The sequence below is a fragment of the Salmo salar genome, chromosome 03 (assembly GCF_965601325.2).
Source record: "Salmo salar chromosome 03, fSalSal1, whole genome shotgun sequence".
Classification (NCBI taxonomy): Eukaryota; Metazoa; Chordata; class Actinopteri; order Salmoniformes; family Salmonidae; genus Salmo; species Salmo salar.
In genome coordinates, this window is record NC_138293.1 from 97,861,898 (window position 1) to 97,885,607 (window position 23,710).

At 45.6% G+C, this 23,710-nt stretch overlaps 1 protein-coding gene across 2 annotated transcripts in view; it reads right to left on the reverse strand.

The window, feature by feature from the left end:
* LOC106596082 (casein kinase I) overlaps positions 1 to 23,710 on the reverse strand; it is an 89,652-nt gene that overhangs the window by 53,869 nt on the left and 12,073 nt on the right. For both annotated transcript variants that reach the window (XM_045715859.2, XM_045715858.2), the window contains exon 2: positions 4,259 to 4,369. In XM_045715859.2, the coding sequence (XP_045571815.1) occupies positions 4,259 to 4,369 (111 nt within the window). The remainder of the gene's footprint in view (positions 1 to 4,258; positions 4,370 to 23,710) is intronic.

Here is a 23,710-nt window from a genome sequence, read left to right on the forward strand (position 1 = left end):
GTTGCCACAAAGTTGGAAGCACAGAATCGTCTAGAATGTCATTATATGCCGGATTGTTAAGATTTCCCTTCACTGGAACTCAGGGACCTAGTCCGAACCATGAAAACAGCCCCCAGTCCAATGCAGGTAGCTTTTCCTGGCATCCTCCAAACCCAGATTCGCCCGTCGGACTGCCAGATGGTGAAGCGTGATTCATCACCCCAAAGAAAGCATTTCCACTGCCGCAGAGTCCAATGTCGGCGAGCTTCAAACCACTCAAGCCGACACTTGACATTGCACATGGTGATCTTAGGCTTGTATGTGGCTGCTCGGCCATGGAAACTCAATTCATGAAGCTCCCAACGAACAGTTCTTGTGCTGACGTTGCTTCCAGAGGCAGTTTAGAACTCAGCAGTGAGTGTTGCAACCGAGGACTGACGATTCTTAAGAGCTCCGCGCTTCAGAACTCTGCGGTCCTGTTCTGTGAGCTTGTGTGGCCTACCACTTTGCGGCTGAGCCGTTGATGCTCCTAGACGTTTCCACTTCACAATAACAGCACTTACAGTTAACCAGGGCAGCTGTAGCAGGGCAGAAATTTGACAAACTGACTTGTTGGAAAGGTGGCATCGTATGACGGTGCCACGTTGAAAGTCACTGAGCTGTTCAGTACAGGCCATTGTGTGCTCGATTTTCTATACCTGTCAACATGTGTGCCTGAAATAGCCAAATCCACTCATTTGAAGGGGTGTCCATTAGAGGTCGACCGATTAATCGGAATGGCCGATTAATTCGGGCCGATTTCAAGTTTTCATAACAATCGAAAATCGGTATTTTTGGACGCCGATTTGGCCGATTTTTTAAATATTTTTTTTAGACCTTTATTTAACTAGGCAAGTCAGTTAAGAACACATTCTCATTTTCAATGACGGCCTAGGAACGGTGGGTTAACTGCCTTGTTCAGGGGCAGAACGACAGATTTTTACCTTGTCAGCTCAGGGATTCAATCTTACAACCTTACGGTTAACTAGTCCAATGCTCTAACCACCTGCTTTACATTGCACTCCACGAGGAGCCTGCCTGTTACGCGAATGCAGTAAGAAGCCAAGGTAAGTTGCTAGCTAGCATTAAACTTATCTTATAAAAAACAATCAATCATAATCACTAGTTAACTACACATGGTTGATGATATTACTAGTTTATCTAGCCTGTCCTGCGTTGCATATAATCGCTTAGGTACACAACCATAAACATCAATGCCTTTCTTAAAATCAATACACAAGTATATATTTTTAAACCTGCATATTTAGTTAATATTGCCTGCTAACATGAATTTCTTTTAACTAGGGAAAATGTGTCACTTCTCTTGCAAACAGAGTTGGGGTATATGCAGCAGTTTGGGCCGCCTGGCTCGTTGCGAACTGTGAAGACTATTTCTTCCTAACAAAGACAGCTGACTTCACCAAACGGGGGATGATTTAACAAAAGCGCATTTGCGAAAAAAGCACAATCGTTGCACGACTGTACCTAACCATAAACATCAATGCCTTTCTTAAAATCAATACACAGAAGTATATTTTTTTAAACCTGCATATTTAGCTAAAAGAAATCCAGGTTAGCAGGCAATATTAACCAGGTGAAATTGTGTCATTTCTCTTGCATTCATTGCATGCAGAGTCAGGGTATATGCAACAGTTTGGGCTGCCTGGCTCGTTGCGAACTAATTTGCCTGAATTTTACGTAATTAGGACATAACATTGAAGGTTGTGCAATGTAACAGGAATATTTAGACTTAGGGATGCCACCCGTTAGATAAAATACGGAACGGTTCCGTATTTCAGTGAAAAAAATAAACATTTTGTTTTCGAGATGATAGGTCATTAATATGGTCGAATACGAGCCTTAGTTTCTGGATTTCTGTGTGTTTATTATATTATAATTAAGTCTATGATTTGATAGAGCAGTCTGACTGAGCGGTGGTAGGCACCAACACGCTCGTAAGCATTCATTCAAACAGCACTTTCGTGCGTTTTGCCAGCAGCTCTTCGTAATGCATTGCGCTGTTTATGACTTCAAGCCTATCAACTCCCAAGATTAGGCTAGTGTAACCCATGTGAAATGGCTAGCTAGTTAGCCGGGTGCACGCTAATAGGGTTTCAAACGTCACTCGCTCTGAGACTTGGAGTAGTTGTTTCCCTTGCTCTGCATGGGTAACGCTGCTTCGAGGGTGGCTGTTGTCGATGTGCTCCTGGTTCGAGCCCAGGTAGGAGCGAGGAGAGGGACAGAAGCTATACTGTTACACTGGCAATACTAAAGTACCTATAAGAACATCCAATAGTCAAAGGTATATGAAATACAAATCGTATAGAGAGAAATAGTCCTATAATTCCTATAACTACAACCTAAAACTTCTTACCAGGGAATATTGAAGACTCATGTTAAAAGGAACCACCAGCTTTCATATGTTCCCATGTTCTGAGCAAGGAACTTAAACGTTAGCTTTCTTACATGGCACATATTGCACTTTTACTTTCTTCTCCAACACTTAGTTTTTGCATTATTTAAACCAAATTGAACATGTTTCATTATTTATTTAAGGCTACATTTATTTTATTGATGTATTATATTAAGTTAAAGTAAGGGTTCATTCAGTATTGTTGTAATTGTCATTATTACAAAAAAGAAAAAAAAATGTATTTTTTTAAATGTAATTAAAAAAGAAATAAAAATCGGTCGATTAATTGGTATCGGCTTTTTTTGGTCCCCAAATAATCGGTATCGGTGTCGAAAAATCATAATCGGTCAACCTCTAGTGTCCACCTACTTTGAGTAGATAAGAGCTGGTAGGATGACCACTAGGCCAGTTACAGGAGTGATCTAGATAAGAGCTGGTAGGATGACCACTAGGCCAGTTACAGGAGTGATCTAGATGAGAGCTGGTAGGATGACCACTAGGCCAGTTACAGGAGTGATCTAGATGAGAGCTGGTAGGATGACCACTAGGCCAGTTACAGGAGTGATCTAGATGAGAGCTGGTAGGATGACCACTAGGCCAGTTACAGGAGTGATCTAGATGAGAGCTGGTAGGATGACCACTAGGCCAGTTACAGGAGTGATCTAGATGAGAGCTGGTAGGATGACCACTAGGCCAGTTACAGGAGTGATCTAGATGAGAGCTGGTAGGATGACCACTAGGCCAGTTACAGGAGTGATCTAGATGAGAGCTGGTAGGATGACCACTAGGCCAGTTACAGGAGTGATCTAGATGAGAGCTGGTAGGATGACCACTAGGCCAGTTACAGGAGTGATCTAGATGAGAGCTGGTAGGATGACCACTAGGCCAGTTACAGGAGTGATCTAGATGAGAGCTGGTAGGATGACCACTAGGCCAGTTACAGGAGTGATCTAGATGAGAGCTGGTAGGATGACCACTAGGCCAGTTACAGGAGTGATCTAGATGAGAGCTGGTAGGATGACCACTAGGCCAGTTACAGGAGTGATCTAGATGAGAGCTGGTAGGATGACCACTAGGCCAGTTACAGGAGTGATCTAGATGAGAGCTGGTAGGATGACCACTAGGCCAGTTACAGGAGTGATCTAGATGAGAGCTGGTAGGATGACCACTAGGCCAGTTACAGGAGTGATCTAGATGAGAGCTGGTAGGATGACCACTAGGCCAGTTACAGGAGTGATCTAGATGAGAGCTGGTAGGATGACCACTAGGCCAGTTACAGGAGTGATCTAGATGAGAGCTGGTAGGATGACCACTAGGCCAGTTACAGGAGTGATCTAGATGAGAGCTGGTAGGATGACCACTAGGCCAGTTACAGGAGTGATCTAGATGAGAGCTGGTAGGATGACCACTAGGCCAGTTACAGGAGTGATCTAGATGAGAGCTGGTAGGATGACCACTAGGCCAGTTACAGGAGTGATCTAGATGAGAGCTGGTAGGATGACCACTAGGCCAGTTACAGGAGTGATCTAGATGAGAGCTGGTAGGATGACCACTAGGCCAGTTACAGGAGTGATCTAGATGAGAGCTGGTAGGATGACCACTAGGCCAGTTACAGTGATCTAGATAAGAGCTGGTAGGATGACCACTAGGCCAGTTACAGGAGTGATCTAGATGAGAGCTGGTAGGATGACCACTAGGCCAGTTACAGGAGTGATCTAGATGAGAGCTGGTAGGATGACCACTAGGCCAGTTACAGGAGTGATCTAGATGAGAGCTGGTAGGATGACCACTAGGCCAGTGGGACAGATGGATGGTGTAGTGTCGTACCTCCTCCCTGCATCATCTTGTAGATCTTGCTCTCGATGTGGAGCTGCGGGTGTTTGGTCTTCACACATTCTAGCTTGATGGCCACCTCCTCTCCTACTGAGATATCAGTACCTAGAGAGAAATACAAACAGATTAGAGATTAACACAGAACTGGTCAACTTTTCATTGACTATCTTAAGAAACATTGCAGGATTCCTTAAGAAACTGGATTCGTTACCGAACAAGTCTTAAACTACAACTCCACCGCACATCACGAAACGGAAATATTCACAGACCAGATGTTGTAGCCAAATTACACGCACAGGATCATAGGGCTCATAGGCTCACTCATACATCCACACCACAGGGTCATAGGGCTCACTCATACATCCACACCACAGGATCATAGGGCTCACTCATACATCCACACCACAGGATCATAGGCTCACTCATACATCCACACCACAGGATCATAGGGCTCACTCATACATCCACACCACAGGATCATAGGGCTCACTCATACATCCACACCACAGGATCATAGGGCTCACTCATACATCCACACCACAGGATCATAGGGCTCACTCATACATCCACACCACAGGATCATAGGGCTCACTCATACATCCACACCACAGGATCATAGGGCTCACTCATACATCCACACCACAGGATCATAGGGCTCACTCATACATCCACAGGATCATAGGGCTGGGCGAAAAGGGCCAAAACTCAGCTTGATTTTCTCAAACTTATGGGCAGATAGATAGATAGATAGATAGATAGATAGATAGATAGATAGATAGATAGATAGATAGATAGATAGATAGATAGATAGATAGATAGATAGATAGATAGATAGATAGATAGATAGATAGATAGATAGATAGATAGATAGATAGATAGATAGATAGATAGATAGATAGATAGATAGATAGATAGATAGATAGATAGATAGATAGATAGATAGATAGATAGATAGATAGATAGATAGATAGATAGATAGATAGATAGATAGATAGATAGATAGATAGATAGATAGATAGATAGATAGATAGATAGATAGATAGATAGATAGATAGATAGATAGATAGATAGATAGATAGATAGATAGATAGATAGATAGATAGATAGATAGATAGATAGATAGATAGATAGATAGATAGATAGATAGATAGATAGATAGATAGATAGATAGATAGATAGATAGATAGATAGATAGATAGATAGATAGATAGATAGATAGATAGATAGATAGATAGATAGATAGATAGATAGATAGATAGATAGATAGATAGATAGATAGATAGATAGATAGATAGATAGATAGATAGATAGATAGATAGATAGATAGATAGATAGATAGATAGATAGATAGATAGATAGATAGATAGATAGATAGATAGATAGATAGATAGATAGATAGATAGATAGATAGATAGATAGATAGATAGATAGATAGATAGATAGATAGATAGATAGATAGATAGATAGATAGATAGATAGATAGATAGATAGATAGATAGATAGATAGATAGATAGATAGATAGATAGATAGATAGATAGATAGATAGATAGATAGATAGATAGATAGATAGATAGATAGATAGATAGATAGATAGATAGATAGATAGATAGATAGATAGATAGATAGATAGATAGATAGATAGATAGATAGATAGATAGATAGATAGATAGATAGATAGATAGATAGATAGATAGATAGATAGATAGATAGATAGATAGATAGATAGATAGATAGATAGATAGATAGAGTATCAGTCAAAAGTTTGGACACACCAACACATTCAAGGGTTTATGAGAGAATGCCAAGAGTGTGCAAAGCTGTCATCAAGGCAAAGGGTGGCTACTTTGAAGAATCTAAAATATATTTTGATTTGTTTAACACCTTTTTGGTTACTACATGATTCCATATGTTATTTAATAGTTTTGATGTCTTCACTCTTATTGTACAACGTAGAAAATAGTACAAATAAAGAAACCCTTGAATAAGTAGGTGTCCAAACTTTTGACTGGTACTGTATATCTCTGTTTTTTAAATGTTCTCTAAATAAGCTGTTGTACAATTAAAGGTCAAATACACTGCATTTAAAACGGTCAGCAATAATCTAATGAATTCAGGGATTGTGAAATGATACCTTGACTGAATCTATGTCTTCCACAACCATAAGATATGAACAGGTTAGTATTTTAGTAGATGTTCGTATTCAGAGCAACTTACAGGAGTAATTAGGGTTAAGGGCGCTCAAGGGCATAAACATTTTTTTTTACCTAGCCGGCTCCGGGATTCGAATCAGTGACCTTTCGGTTAAAGGACCAAAGCTCATAACCGCTAGGTTAAATAGTTCTAACTGCATTTTGTTGTTGTTGCAATAATCACAGATCTGGCTTTCATAAAAATGTCCAAATGTAACCAGAACCAAGCATAATGCACAGTCACTAATAATGTAGCAGGCATTATAGAACATTAACACAGGTCTCAAACAATCTGTCAAGCACAAGCCCACGTGCTAGTAAGTAGACAGTTAAATACTTCTATTTTAGGTTTAGCCAACTTGGATCTATCTGCTAGCTAACAAGGTAGAAGAGATTGTGATGAACACACCCTTCTGTACATCTCCAGCTGTTTGAACAGCATGTTAGCCTGTCCACTTTATTCACATGTTGGAATCAAGTGGCCTACCTGATTTATCAGAATGAGAACAAGTTGACAATTCCTTACATAAACTGTGTTATATGCTTATTGCACATTTATAAAAACAGACAGCTAGTATAACAGTCTGGCTAAGATGCTGCTAGTGGTACCCAAATGCAGCATGCGACAAACTGAGAATTCATTTTCCAGAATCAATGTTCATTGATACTCCTGTTTCAGTAGTTACTGCTCTGCTCTCAATCTGAGGAGTTGAGACAAACAGGGTTTCATTAGAAAGGATATCTTCAATATTACAGTAAAATAATGTCTCCATGTGTTGTGGTGTCCATATGACCCATTCTGTTGGACCAAACCTAAAATGAAAATAGTGAGGTGAAACTGCTTGTCAGAGAGGAAGAAGTGATCTCTCATCTTTGTTGTTGTGAGTGGTGGTGGGGGGGGGGGGGGGGTGGGGGGCTTGGTGGCAGGGGGATGGGCTTGGTGAGTGTGTAAATGGGAAGGTGCATACAGCACAGAAGGAGCCAATGAGACAAGACCAAAAAGATAACATGGGAACAATCGGACATAATAAAACATGATCTTTACAAACTGAAGGAAGGAAGGAAGGAGATCTTTACAAACTGAAGGAAGGAAGGAAGGAGATCTTTACAAACTGAAGGAAGGAAGGAGATCTTTACAAACTGGAGGAAGGAAGGAAGGAGATCTTTAAACTGAAGGAAGGAAATTGTCACCTAGAGTGACATCTGATCAGTGAATCTTACAAGCGAGCAGGATATCTTGCTGAGTCGGAGGGAGAGAGGGAATGAGAGAGAGAGAGAGATTTGGATCTATCTGCTAGCTAACAAGGTAGAAGAGATTGTGATGAACACACCCTTCTGTCCATCTCCAGCTGTTTGAACAGCATGTTAGCCTGTCCACTTTATTCACATGTTGGAATCAAGTGGCCTACCTGATTTATCAGAATGAGAACAAGTTGACAATTCCTTGTATAATTGTTTTTATAAAACACAGACTAAACAGCTAGTATAACTGTCTTTATTTGACTAAAATGCTGCTGGCGATATGTGATACTGTAATGCACGTGAGACAAATTGGGCATTCATTTTCCAGAATCAATGTTCATTGATACTCCTGTTGCAGTAGCGTCTGCTCTGCTCTCAATCTGAGGAGTTGAGACATAAACAGGGTATGGTTTGAAAGGTTAACTTCTCTATTACAGTAAAATAATGTCTCAATGTGGTGTCCACCGCTTGTCAGAGAGGAAGGAGTGATCTCTCATTATTTGTTGTTGTGAGTGACAGGGGGAGGGGCTTGGTAGCAGGGGCTTGGGGTGTGTATGTAAACTATAGAGGAAGAGGAGAAGCAAGAGGTTTCACTCGCCATAATCTGTCAAAAAATAAGCCCAATGCGTTTCTATGCACTTATTTTGGACCTAAGCTTGTCGCCTGCCTTTCGGACAACGACTCCCATTGTTAGGGTGGAGACATGAGCATCTCGTCACATTATCCAGATCTCTGGTGTAAATGGGAAGGGGCACAGCAGAGAAGGAGCGAACGAGACATGTGAACAAGCGTATATAAACACTCATAAAAAACAAAAATGTTTGATTCTGCAATACAGGTAGTGGGAATATCACGCAAAAACAGTCATTTGAATTAATTTGATATATCGCCCAGCCCGACAGCATCATCACATTATAATCCACTTCATTAGAAAACAAATGCCTCAATCAGCTTTACTCATCAGTAAATGTATGAGCAGCCCAAGCCATCCCAGTGTCAATCAAACACGGCCCTACAGAGACACATCCTGTCTGTGATTAAACCATCAGTTCCTGCTGAAAACACATCCTGTCTGTGATTAAACCATCACTTCCTGCTGAAAACACATCCTGTCTGTGATTAAACCATCTCAGTTCCTGCTGAAAACACATCCTGTCTGTGATTAAACCATCTCAGTTCCTGCTGAAAACACATCCTGTCTGTGATTAAACCATCACTTCCTGCTGAAAACACATCCTGTCTGTGATTAAACCATCAGTTCCTGCTGAAAACACATCCTGTCTGTGATTAAACCATCACTTCCTGCTGAAAACACATCCTGTCTGTGATTAAACCATCAGTTCCTGCTGAAAACACATCCTGTCTGTGATTAAACCATCAGTTCCTGCTGAAAACACATCCTGTCTGTGATTAAACCATCAGTTCCTGCTGAAAACACATCCTGTCTGTGATTAAACCATCTCAGTTCCTGCTGAAAACACATCCTGTCTGTGATTAAACCATCACTTCCTGCTGAAAACACATCCTGTCTGTGATTAAACCATCAGTTCCTGCTGAAAACACATCCTGTCTGTGATTAAACCATCACTTCCTGCTGAAAACACATCCTGTCTGTGATTAAACCATCTCAGTTCCTGCTGAAAACACATCCTGTCTGTGATTAAACCATCTCAGTTCCTGCTGAAAACACATCCTGTCTGTGATTAAACCATCACTTCCTGCTGAAAACACATCCTGTCTGTGATTAAACCATCACTTCCTGCTGAAAACACATCCTGTCTGTGATTAAACCATCACTTCCTGCTGAAAACACATCCTGTCTGTGATTAAACCATCAGTTCCTGCTGAAAACACATTCTGTCCGTGATTGGCTGTCTGAGTCATGAGCACCAACTCTACCACCTACTCTCTTTTACAGTCTCTCCATCCCTCCCTTTCGCTGTCTTTCTTTCTCCCCCCTTTCCCTAGTCTCTCTATAACTCTGTGCCTCCCCCTCCCCCCATCTTCTGGCATGGCTGTAGGAGAGTGGGATCCCTCAGTATTCATCGTCACCAACTTGTTACGACAGCATTCCCTAAATAACCAACGGTGCAATACAATAACACTGCTTCTCAGCACTCATCCTTCCTACTGTTCATGGACAGATTGGTGACAACACCATCTGCCATCCTTCCTACTGTTCATGGACAGATTGGTGACAACACCATCTGCCATCCTTCCTACTGTTCATGGACAGATGGGTGACAACACCATCTGTCATCCTTCCTACTGTTCATGGACAGATTGGTGACAACCCCATCTGTCATCCTTCCTACTGTTCATGGACAGATGGGTGACAACACCATCTCTCATCCTTCCTACTGTTCATGGACAGATTGGTGACAACCCCATCTGTCATCCTTCCTACTGTTCATGGACAGATGGGTGACAACACCATCTCTCATCCTTCCTACTGTTCATGGACAGATTGGTGACAACCCCATCTGTCATCCTTCCTACTGTTCATGGACAGATGGGTGACAACACCATCTCTCAAGCATCCAACAAAAATCTCTGTTCTCGACCCATTCATCAACAACATCCGTGGGTCTGGTTCAATAAGCACCAAACTAAAGATAAAGGTCAGAAATGGAGAGTTACTATCTAAGCAGCTATACAGTGGTGTGTCCTAATGAACATGACCCTGGTGTAACCCCCACCCCAAGATCCATATAAGGATGGGGGAGGGAGGGGGGTATTTAAATCCCCCCTGGAGGTCCCCTTCCCACCTCCCCCTGGGTCCAATCCCACTCGAGGGTCCCCTCCCCCCTGGTCCAATCCCACTCGAGGTCCAATCCCACTCGAGGTCCCCTCCTCAACCCTGGTCCAATCCCACTCGAGGTCCCCTCCTCAACCCTGGTCCAATCCCACTCGAGGTCCCCTCCTCAACCCTGGTCCAATCCCACTCGAGGTCCCCTCCTCAACCCTGGTCCAATCCCACTCGAGGTCCCCTCCTCAACCCTGGTCCAATCCCACTCGAGGTCCCCTCCTCAACCCTGGTCCAATCCCACTCGAGGTCCCCTCCTCAACCCTGGTCCAATCCCACTCGAGGTCCCCTCCTCAACCCTGGTCCAATCCCACTCGAGGTCCCCTCCTCAACCCTGGTCAAATCCCACTCGAGGTCCCTTCCTCAACCCTGGTCCAATCCCACTCGAGGTCCCATCCTACTCGAGGTCCCCTCCTCAACCCTGGTCCAATCCCACTCGAGGTCCCCTCCTCAACCCTGGTCCAATCCCACTCGAGGTCCCCTCCTCAACCCTGGTCCAATCCCACTCGAGGTCCCCTCCTCAACCCTGGTCCAATCCCACTCGAGGTCCCTTCCTCAACCCTGGTCCAATCCCACTCGAGGTCCCATCCCACTCGAGGTCCCACCCCTGGTCCAATCCCACTCGAGGTCCCACCCCTGGTCCAATCCCACTCGAGGTCCCTTCCTCAACCCTGGTCCAATCCCACTCGAGGTCCCCTCCTCAACCCTGGTCCAATCCCACTCGAGGTCCCCTCCTCAACCCTGGTCCAATCCCACTCGAGGTCCCGTTCCTCAACCCTGGTCTAATCCCGCTGGAGGACATGCATGAATACTGTGGTTGGCCAAGACTCACTTGTGTCAATAATTCAGATGATTTTCCTGATTCAATTATAAACAGAGGGCTTCACTTCTCCCATCATATTACAGGGGGCTGTTTCTTCATACTAAACAGAAGTTGAATGAACTGGAAAAGAGTGTCTTCTAATTGACTCAAATATTGATGTAAAAGTGCATCAGCGATTATAGGGAAATCAAACCTTTCTAATTCTCTGAACACAAGTGCAGAGAGAGGCCCAGCTCCAAAACAAGCTGTGTTATCTCAGGGACAGGTCAGGATCCTCCTGGTACGGCCTGTGTAACGTTATGGACAGGTCAGGCCTGTGTAATGTTATGGACAGGTCAGGCCTGTGTAATGTTATGGACAGGTCAGGCCTGTGTAATGTTATGGACAGGTCAGGCCTGTGTAATGTTATGGACAGGTCAGGCCTGTGTAATGTTATGGACAGGTCAGGCCTGTGTGATGTTATGGACAGGTCAGCATCCTCCTGGTACGGCCTGTGCAATGTTATGGACAGGTCAGGCCTGTGTAATGTTATGGACAGGTCAGCATCCTCCTGGTACGGCCTGTGCAATGTTATGGACAGGCGCATCCTCCCGGTACGGCCTGTGTAATGTTATGGACAGGTCAGCATCCTCCCGGTACGGCCTGTGTAATGTTATGGACAGGTCAGCATCCTCCCGGTACGGCCTGTGTAATGTTATGGACAGGCGCATCCTCCCGGTACGGCCTGTGTAATGTTATGGACAGGTCAGCATCCTCCCGGTACGGCCTGTGTAATGTTATGGACAGGTCAGGATCCTCCCGGTACGGCCTGTGTAACGTTATGGACAGGTCAGCATCCTCCTGGTACGGCCTGTGTAATGTTATGGACAGGTCAGCATCCTCCCGGTACGGCCTGTGTAATGTTATGGACAGGTCAGGATCCTCCTGGTACGGCCTGTGTAATGTTATGGACAGGTCAGGCCTGTGTAACGTTATGGACAGGTCAGCATCCTCCCGGTACGGCCTGTGTAACGTTATGGACAGGTCAGGATCCTCCTGGTACGGCCTGTGTAATGTTATGGACAGGATCCTCCCGGTACGGCCTGTGTAATGTTATGGACAGGTCAGGATCCTCCCGGTACGGCCTGTGTAATGTTATGGACAGGTCAGGATCCTCCCGGTACGGCCTGTGTAATGTTATGGACAGGTCAGCATCCTCCTGGTACGGCCTGTGTAAATGGGACTAGTTCCTCTGTTAGAGGTGTAACAAACTCTATACATGTTATGTAACTAACCAAAACTTTCACTTTCCTCCCTTCACCTCGCTAATGCATTTACAGCTGTGTGTGTGTGTCGTGTGTGTGCCCCACAGAGAGATGTGTAGTGTGTCTAAATGGCGTTGTATAGAGCCAGAGTCACTAGCTCGCTGCCCATCATCGATTCCTATGTGTGTGTAACCCTTAAATCACTCCCCATCCAGTAAATAAACATGATTGATTAGCAAGACTGCTAGTATCGACATGATGGGTTAATGGTCAATGTGGGTTAGTTAGTAACCCTCCTAGTATAGACATGACGGGTTAATGGTCAATGTGGGTTAGTTAGTAACCCTGCTAGTATCGACATGATGGGTTAATGGTCAATGTGGGTTAGTTAGTAACCCTGCTAGTATCGACATGACGGGTTAATGGTCAATGTGGGTTAGTTAGTAACCCTGCTAGTATCGACATGACGGGTTAATGGTCAATGTGGGTTAGTTAGTAACCCTGCTAGTATCGACATGACGGGTTAATGGTCAATGTGGGTTAGTTAGTAACCCTGCTAGTATCGACATGACGGGTTAATGGTCAATGTGGGTTAGTTAGTAACCCTGCTAGTATCGACATGACGGGTTAATCACTGGAGTCACTGGCTTACTGGTGTTCTTCCATGCCGTCCATGGGAGGGGTGCGTCACTTGAGTGGGTTGAGTCACTGACGTGGTCTTCCTGTCTGGGTTGGCGCCCCCCCCCCTTTGGGTTGTGCCATGGCGGAGATCGTTGTGGGCTATACTCGGCCTTGTCTTAGGACGGTAAGTTGGTGGTTGGAGACATCCCTCTAGTGGTGTGGGGGCTGTGCTTTGGCAAAGTGGGTGGGGTTATATCCTGCCTGTTTGGCCCTGTCCGGGGGTATCATCGGATGGGGCCACAGTGTCTTCTGATCCCTCCTGTCTCAGCCTCCAGTATTTATGCTGCAGTAGTTTATGTGTCAGGGGGCTAGGGACAGTCTGTTACATCTGGAGTATTTCTCTTGTCTTATCCGGTGTCCTGTGTGAATTTAAATATGCTCTCTCTAATTCTCTCTTTCTCTATTTCGGAGGACCTGAGCCCTAGGACCATGCCTCAGGACTACCTGGCATGATGACTCCTTGCTGTCCCCAGTCCACCTGGCCGTGCTGCTGCTCCAGTTCCAACTGTTCTGCCTGCGACTATGGAACCCTGACCTGTTCACCGGACGTGCTACCTGTCCCCGACCTGCTGTTTTCAACTCTCTAGAGACAGCAGGAGCGGTAGAGATACTCTCAAAGATCGGCTATGAAAAAGCCAACTGACACTTACTCTTGAGTTGCTGACTTGTTGCACCCTCGACAACTACTATGATTATTATTATTTGACCATGCTGGTCATTTATGAACATTTTAACATCTTGACCATGTTCTGTTATAATATCCACCCGGCACAGCCAGAAGAGGACTGGCCACCCCTCATAGCCTGGTTCCTCTCTAGGTTTCTTCCTAGGTTTTGGCCTTTCTAGGGAGTTTTTCCTAGCCACCGTGCTTCTTTCACATGCATTACTTGCTGTTTGGGGTTTTAGGCTGGGTTTCTGTACAGCACTTTGAGATATCAGCTGATGTACGAAGGGCTATATAAAAAAATGTGATTTGATTTGTGTGGAGGCTGTGCTTTGGCAAAGTGGGTGGGGTTATATCCTGCCTGTTTGGCCCTGTCCGGGGGTTTCATCGGATGGGGCCACAGTGTCTCCTGACCCCTCCTGTCTCAGTTAGTAGCCCTGCTAGTATCGACATGACGGGTTAATGGTCAATGTGGGTTAGTTAGCAACCCTGCTAGTATAGACATGATGGGTTAATGGTCAATGTGGGTTAGTTAGTAACCCTCCTAGTATAGACATGACGGGTTAATGGTCAATGTGGGTTAGTTAGTAACCCTGCTAGTATCGACATGATGGGTTAATGGTCAATGTGGGTTAGTTAGTAACCCTGCTAGTATCGACATGATGGGTTAATGGTCAATGTGGGTTAGTTAGTAACCCTGCTAGTATCGACATGACGGGTTAATGGTCAATGTGGGTTAGTTAGTAACCCTGCTAGTATCGACATGACGGGTTAATGGTCAATGTGGGTTAGTTAGTAACCCTGCTAGTATCGACATGACGGGTTAATGGTCAATGTGGGTTAGTTAGTAACCCTGCTAGTATCGACATGACGGGTTAATGGTCAATGTGGGTTAGTTAGTAACCCTGCTAGTATCGACATGACGGGTTAATCACTGGAGTCACTGGCTTACTGGTGTTCTTCCATGCCGTCCATGGGAGGGGTGCGTCACTTGAGTGGGTTGAGTCACTGACGTGGTCTTCCTGTCTGGGTTGGCGCCCCCCCCCCTTTGGGTTGTGCCATGGCGGAGATCGTTGTGGGCTATACTCGGCCTTGTCTTAGGACGGTAAGTTGGTGGTTGGAGACATCCCTCTAGTGGTGTGGGGGCTGTGCTTTGGCAAAGTGGGTGGGGTTATATCCTGCCTGTTTGGCCCTGTCCGGGGGTATCATCGGATGGGGCCACAGTGTCTTCTGATCCCTCCTGTCTCAGCCTCCAGTATTTATGCTGCAGTAGTTTATGTGTCAGGGGGCTAGGGACAGTCTGTTACATCTGGAGTATTTCTCTTGTCTTATCCGGTGTCCTGTGTGAATTTAAATATGCTCTCTCTAATTCTCTCTTTCTCTATTTCGGAGGACCTGAGCCCTAGGACCATGCCTCAGGACTACCTGGCATGATGACTCCTTGCTGTCCCCAGTCCACCTGGCCGTGCTGCTGCTCCAGTTCCAACTGTTCTGCCTGCGACTATGGAACCCTGACCTGTTCACCGGACGTGCTACCTGTCCCCGACCTGCTGTTTTCAACTCTCTAGAGACAGCAGGAGCGGTAGAGATACTCTCAAAGATCGGCTATGAAAAAGCCAACTGACACTTACTCTTGAGTTGCTGACTTGTTGCACCCTCGACAACTACTATGATTATTATTATTTGACCATGCTGGTCATTTATGAACATTTTAACATCTTGACCATGTTCTGTTATAATATCCACCCGGCACAGCCAGAAGAGGACTGGCCACCCCTCATAGCCTGGTTCCTCTCTAGGTTTCTTCCTAGGTTTTGGCCTTTCTAGGGAGTTTTTCCTAGCCACCGTGCTTCTTTCACATGCATTACTTGCTGTTTGGGGTTTTAGGCTGGGTTTCTGTACAGCACTTTGAGATATCAGCTGATGTACGAAGGGCTATATAAAAAAATGTGATTTGATTTGTGTGGAGGCTGTGCTTTGGCAAAGTGGGTGGGGTTATATCCTGCCTGTTTGGCCCTGTCCGGGGGTTTCATCGGATGGGGCCACAGTGTCTCCTGACCCCTCCTGTCTCAGTTAGTAACCCTGCTAGTATCGACATGACGGGTTAATGGTCAATGTGGGTTAGTTAGCAACCCTGCTAGTATAGACATGACGGGTTAATGGTCAATGTGGGTTAGTTAGTAACCCTGCTAGTATAGACATGACGGGTTAATGGTCAATGTGGGTTAGTTAGTAACCCTCCTAGTATAGACATGACGGGTTAATGGTCAATGTGGGTTAGTTAGTAACCCTGATAGTATAGACATGACGGGTTAATGGTCAATGTGGGTTAGTTAGTAACCCTCCTAGTATAGACATGAAGGGTTAATGGTCAATGTGGGTTAGTTAGTAACCCTGATAGTATAGACATGAAGGGTTAATGGTCAATGTGGGTTAGTTAGTAACCCTGATAGTATAGACATGAAGGGTTAATGGTCAATGTGGGTTAGTTAGTAACCCTGCTAGTATAGACATGAAGGGTTAATGGTCAATGTGGGTTAGTTAGCAACCCTGCTAGTATAGACATGACGGGTTAATGGTCAATGTGGGTTAGTTAGCAACCCTGCTAGTATAGACATGACGGGTTAATGGTCAATGTGGGTTAGTTAGTAACCCTGCTAGTATAGACATGACGGGTTAATGGTCAATGTGGGTTAGTTAGTAACCCTCCTAGTATAGACATGACGGGTTAATGGTCAATGTGGGTTAGTTAGTAACCCTGATAGTATAGACATGACGGGTTAATGGTCAATGTGGGTTAGTTAGTAACCCTCCTAGTATAGACATGAAGGGTTAATGGTCAATGTGGGTTAGTTGGTAACCCTGCTAGTATAGACATGAAGGGTTAATGGTCAATGTGGGTTAGTTAGTAACCCTGATAGTATAGACATGAAGGGTTAATGGTCAATGTGGGTTAGTTAGTAACCCTGCTAGTATAGACATGACGGGTTAATGGTCAATGTGGGTTAGTTAGTAACCCTGATAGTATAGTTGTCAATGTGATCCCTCAGTCTTTTTGACACATTCAGTTACGAGAAAATATTGAAGCAAAATGCAGTTAATTCTGTAGACCTCACCAACGGGAGGAACGAGTGATTCCCATTCCAGGCAGACATATTTAGAATTGTTTGTATTGAAGGAACCAGTGATTCCCATTCCAGGCTGCCCTATTTAGAATTGTTTGTATTGAAGGAACCAGTGATTCCCATTCCAGACTGCCCTATTTAGAATTGTTTGTATTGAAGGAACCAGTGATTCCCATTCCAGGCAGACATATTTAGAATTGTTTGTATTGAAGGAACCAGTGATTCCCATTCCAGACCGCCCTATTTAGAATCGTTTGTATTGAAGGAACCAGTGATTCGCATTCCAGGCTGCCCTATTTAGAATTGTTTGTATTGAAGGAACCAGTGATTCCCATTCCAGACTGCCCTATTTAGAATCGTTTGTATTGAAGGAACCAGTGATTCCCATTCCAGGCTGCCCTATTTAGAATCGTTTGTATTGAAGGAACCAGAGATTCCCATTCCAGGCTGCCCTATTTAGAATCGTTTGTATTGAAGGAACCAGAGATTCCCATTCCAGATAGACATACATTTGAATCGTTTGCATTGAGGGGCCTGAATAGACTGATTGAAACATGTACAACTCAACAATGACAAACTATTCCCACTACATAACATAGACCTACTAAAATGTACCCTACATTAACCACTACCCCCTTCATAACACACACACAGTGGGAGGGCTGCAGGGGTTTATGGGTATCCATCATGGTGTCTCAACGCTCCATTGGACATACCACCTGCCCATTTCCATCTAAATGGAGCTTCTCTATTGTTCAGGGGAGGGACAGGACACAGACACGACACAGAAACGACAGACAGGACACAGACACACCACTGAATAGCTTGTCACATTCTGCTGCACTCAGGCTATGCTCTCACACACACACACACACGCTCTGAAGCTACGCACATGCACAAAACTATAAACACATACAACACTGCCTTCAGCATCGCTATTAAAAAGGAAAGGACTCTCTCTCAGTTCACAGCATATTAGCATAATGGTTGTGACGGTGGAAGTCTAGACGTTCAGATCTCCCCTATTCACATCAGGCGAGGCTAGCTAGGTTCACGCTCTGGCTGCAGAGCAACAGGCCTCTCTCCCTCGCCTCAGAAACACGCCTGCTCTTTTCAGATCCAGAGCATTCAGTCTATGTAGTGTGTATATATGAACAGGCCAACTAGCAAGTTTAGGTTGGGAAACACAGAAAGGTGCAACAGCATATAACACCAATCACACAAACATGTTGTTCTGCTTCAAGGCTCCAACTCATCAACAACAAAAGACCTGGTCTCTCTCTCTCTCTCTCTATAAACACAATGCCTGAAAATAAACTACACAGATTTCACTCTGTCTACACAAACAGGCCTGCCCTGTGGCCAACCACGCTTGTGAAACACAGAAACATGCAACAACAGAACAAGAACACCTCTCCTTTAGCTCCAACTCATAAAGAAGAAAGGCTAAGAGGTTAGACACTCTCTCGCTATAAACACAAAACAGTCAGGGTGTGGGTTATCTTGGCTAGGGATTCTGTAGGCATGAAGAGGACGTGAGAAACCGTTTTAGGGGAGCCAGTCAGGGTGTGGGTTATCTTGGCTAGGGATTCTGTAGGCATGAAGAGGACGTGAGAAACCGTTTTAGGGGAGCCAGTCAGGGTGTGGGTTATCTTGGCTAGGGATTCTGTAGGCATGAAGAGGACGTGAGAAACCGTTTTAGGGGAGCCAGTCAGGGTGTGGGTTATCTTGGCTAGGGATTCTGTAGGCATGAAGAGGACGTGAGAAACCGTTTTAGGGGAGCCAGTCAGGGTGTGGGTTATCTTGGCTAGGGATTCTGTAGGCATGAAGAGGACGTGAGAAACCGTTTTAGGGGAGCCAGTCAGGGTGTGGGTTATCTTGGCTAGGGATTCTGTAGGCATGAAGAGGACGTGAGACACCGTTTTAGGGGAGCCAGTCAGGGTGTGGGTTATCTTGGCTAGGGATTCTATAGGCATGAAGAGGACGTGAGAAACCGTTTTAGGGGAGCCAGTCAGGGTGTGGGTTATCTTGGCTAGGGATTCTGTAGGCATGAAGAGGACGTGAGAAACCGTTTTAGGGGAGCCAGTCAGGGTGTGGGTTATCTTGGCTAGGGATTCTGTAGGCATGAAGAGGACGTGAGAAACCGTTTTAGGGGAGCCAGTCAGGGTGTGGGTTATCTTGGCTAGGGATTCTGTAGGCATGAAGAGGACGTGAGAAACCGTTTTAGGGGAGCCAGTCAGGGTGTGGGTTATCTTGGCTAGGGATTCTGTAGGCATGAAGAGGACGTGAGAAACCGTTTTAGGGGAGCCAGTCAGGGTGTGGGTTATCTTGGCTAGGGATTCTGTAGGCATGAAGAGGACGTGAGAAACCGTTTTAGGGGAGCCAGTCAGGGTGTGGGTTATCTTGGCTAGGGATTCTGTAGGCATGAAGAGGACGTGAGAAACCGTTTTAGGGGAGCCAGTCAGGGTGTGGGTTATCTTGGCTAGGGATTCTGTAGGCATGAATGAGGACGTGAGAAACCGTTTTAGGGGAGCCAGTCAGGGTGTGGGTTATCTTGGCTAGGGATTCTGTAGGCATGAAGAGGACGTGAGAAACCGTTTTAGGGGAGCCAGTCAGGGTGTGGGTTATCTTGGCTAGGGATTCTATAGGCATGAAGCGGACGTGAGAAACCGTTTTAGGGGAGCCAGTCAGGGTGTGGTTATCTTGGCTAGGGATTCTGTAGGCATGAAGAGGACGTGAGAAACCGTTTTAGGGGAGCCAGTCAGGGTGTGGGTTATCTTGGCTAGGGATTCTGTAGGCATGAAGAGGACGTGAGAAACCGTTTTAGGGGAGCCAGTCAGGGTGTGGGTTATCTTGGCTAGGGATTCTGTAGGCATGAAGAGGACGTGAGAAACCGTTTTAGGGGAGCCAGTCAGGGTGTGGGTTATCTTGGCTAGGGATTCTGTAGGCATGAAGAGGACGTGAGAAACCGTTTTAGGGGAGCCAGTCAGGGTGTGGGTTATCTTGGCTAGGGATTCTGTAGGCATGAAGAGGACGTGAGACACCGTTTTAGGGGAGCCAGTCAGGGTGTGGGTTATCTTGGCTAGGGATTCTGTAGGCATGAAGAGGACGTGAGAAACCGTTTTAGGGGAGCCAGTCAGGGTGTGGGTTATCTTGGCTAGGGATTCTGTAGGCATGAAGAGGAGGTGAGAAACCGTTTTAGGGGAGCCAGTCAGGGTGTGGGTTATCTTGGCTAGGGATTCTGTAGGCATGAAGAGGACGTGAGAAACCTTTTTAGGGGAGCCAGTCAGGGTGTGGGTTATCTTGGCTAGGGATTCTGTAGGCATGAAGAGGAGGTGAGAAACCGTTTTAGGGGAGCCAGTCAGGGTGTGGGTTATCTTGGCTAGGGATTCTGTAGGCATGAAGAGGAGGTGAGAAACCGTTTTAGGGGACCCAGTCAGGGTGTGGGTTATCTTAACAGGAATGTGATACATCTTGACACATTGAGCAGGGAAGGCTCTACTCCTACCCATACTGCAGGAGTGTGTGTGTAGACATGCTCAGACATCCCCTTAAGGAATCAAACCAGGAACTAGTTACAACCTGACCTATTGAAGCAATAAGGCCCGAGGAGGTGTGGTATGTGGCCAATATACCACGGCTGTTCTCAGGCTCGACGCGGCAATATACCACAACCCCCCCGAGGTGCTTTATAGCTATTATAAACTGGTTACCAACCGAATTAACAGTACAAATAAATGGGTTCCTGCTGTGGTGGTGGTGGTGTGTAATATAATGGGTTCCTGCTGTGGTGGTGGTGGTGTAATATAATGGGTTCCTGCTGTGGTGGTGGTGGTGTGTAATATAATGGGTTCCTGCTGTGGTGGTGGTGGTGGTGTGAAATATAATGGGTTCCTGCTGTGGTGGTGGTGGTGTGTAATATAATGGGTTCCTGCTGTGGTGGTGGTGGTGTGCAATATAATGGGTTCCTGCTGTGGTGGTGGTGGTGTGTAATATAATGGGTTCCTGCTGTGGTGGTGGTGGTGTGTAATATAATGGGTTCCTGCTGTGGTGGTGGTGTGTAATATAATGGGTTCCTGCTGTGGTGGTGGTGTGTAATATAATGGGTTCCTGCTGTGGTGGTGGTGTGTAATATAATGGGTTCCTGCTGTGGTGGTGGTGTGTAATATAATGGGTTCCTGCTGTGGTGGTGGTGTGTAATATAATGGGTTCCTGCTGTGGTGGTGGTGTGTAATATAATGGGTTCCTGCTGTGGTGGTGGTGTGTAATATAATGGGTTCCTGCTGTGGTGGTGGTGTGTAATATAATGGGTTCCTGCTGTGGTGGTGGTGTGTAATATAATGGGTTCCTGCTGTGGTGGTGGTGTGTAATATAATGGGTTCCTGCTGTGGTGGTGGTGTGTAATATAATGGGTTCCTGCTGTGGTGGTGGTGTAATATAATGGGTTCCTGCTGTGGTGGTGGTGGTGGTGTAATATAATGGGTTCCTGCTGTGGTGGTGGTGGTGTGTAATATAATGGGTTCCTGCTGTGGTGGTGGTGGTGTGTAATATAATGGGTTCCTGCTGTGGTGGTGGTGGTGTGTAATATAATGGGTTCCTGCTGTGGTGGTGGTGTGTAATATAATGGGTTCCTGCTGTGGTGGTGTGTAATATAATGGGTTCCTGCTGTGGTGGTGGTGTGTAATATAATGGGTTCCTGCTGTGGTGGTGTGTAATATAATGGGTTCCTGCTGTGGTGGTGTGTAATATAATGGGTTCCTGCTGTGGTGGTGGTGGTGTGTAATATAATGGGTTCCTGCTGTGGTGGTGGTGTGTAATATAATGGGTTCCTGCTGTGGTGGTGGTGTGTAATATAATGGGTTCCTGCTGTGGTGGTGGTGTGTAATATAATGGGTTCCTGCTGTGGTGGTGGTGTGTAATATAATGGGTTCCTGCTGTGGTGGTGGTGTGTAATATAATGGGTTCCTGCTGTGGTGGTGTGTAATATAATGGGTTCCTGCTGTGGTGGTGTGTAATATAATGGGTTCCTGCTGTGGTGGTGTGTAATATAATGGGTTCCTGCTGTGGTGGTGTGTAATATAATGGGTTCCTGCTGTGGTGGTGTGTAATATAATGGGTTCCTGCTGTGGTGGTGTGTAATATAATGGGTTCCTGCTGTGGTGGTGTGTAATATAATGGGTTCCTGCTGTGGTGGTGTGTAATATAATGGGTTCCTGCTGTGGTGGTGTGTAATATAATGGGTTCCTGCTGTGGTGGTGTGTAATATAATGGGTTCCTGCTGTGGTGGTGTGTAATATAATGGGTTCCTGCTGTGGTGGTGGTGGTGTGTAATATAATGGGTTCCTGCTGTGGTGGTGGTGGTGTGTAATATAATGGGTTCCTGCTGTGGTGGTGGTGGTGTGTAATATAATGGGTTCCTGCTGTGGTGGTGGTGTGTAATATAATGGGTTCCTGCTGTGGTGGTGGTGTGTAATATAATGGGTTCCTGCTGTGGTGGTGGTGTGTAATATAATGGGTTCCTGCTGTGGTGGTGGTGTGTAATATAATGGGTTCCTGCTGTGGTGGTGGTGTGTAATATAATGGGTTCCTGCTGTGGTGGTGGTGTGTAATATAATGGGTTCCTGCTGTGGTGGTGGTGTGTAATATAATGGGTTCCTGCTGTGGTGGTGGTGTGTAATATAATGGGTTCCTGCTGTGGTGGTGGTGTGTAATATAATGGGTTCCTGCTGTGGTGGTGGTGTGTAATATAATGGGTTCCTGCTGTGGTGGTGGTGTGTAATATAATGGGTTCCTGCTGTGGTGGTGGTGTGTAATATAATGGGTTCCTGCTGTGGTGGTGGTGTGTAATATAATGGGTTCCTGCTGTGGTGTGGTTGTGGTGGTGTGTAATATAATGGGTTCCTGCTGTGGTGGTGGTGTGTAATATAATGGGTTCCTGCTGTGGTGGTGGTGTGTAATATAATGGGTTCCTGCTGTGGTGGTGGTGTGTAATATAATGGGTTCCTGCTGTGGTGGTGGTGGTGTGTAATATAATGGGTTCCTGCTGTGGTGGTGGTGGTGTGTAATATAATGGGTTCCTGCTGTGGTGGTGGTGGGTGTAATATAATGGGTTTCTGCTGTGGTGGTGTGTAATATAATGGGTTCCTCCTGTGGTGCTGTGTAATATAATGGGTTCCTGCTGTGGTGGTGGTGGTGGTGTAATATAATGGGTTCCTGCTGTGGTGGTGGTGGTGTAATATAATGGGTTCCTGCTGTGGTGGTGTGTAATATAATGGGTTCCTGCTGTGGTGGTGGTGGTGTGTAATATAATGGGTTCCTGCTGTGGTGGTGGTGGTGGTGGTGTAATATAATGGGTTCCTGCTGTGGTGGTGGTGGTGTGTAATATAATGGGTTCCTGCTGTGGTGGTGGTGGTGGTGGTGTGTAATATAATGGGTTCCTGCTGTGGTGGTGGTGGTGGTGTGTAATATAATGGGTTCCTGCTGTGGTGGTGGTGGTGGTGTAATATAATGGGTTCCTGCTGTGGTGGTGGTGGTGTGTAATATAATGGGTTCCTGCTGTGGTGGTGGTGGTGTGTAATATAATGGGTTCCTGCTGTGGTGGTGGTGGTGGTGTGTAATATAATGGGTTCCTGCGGGTGGTGGTGGTGGTGTAATATAATGGGTTCCTGCGG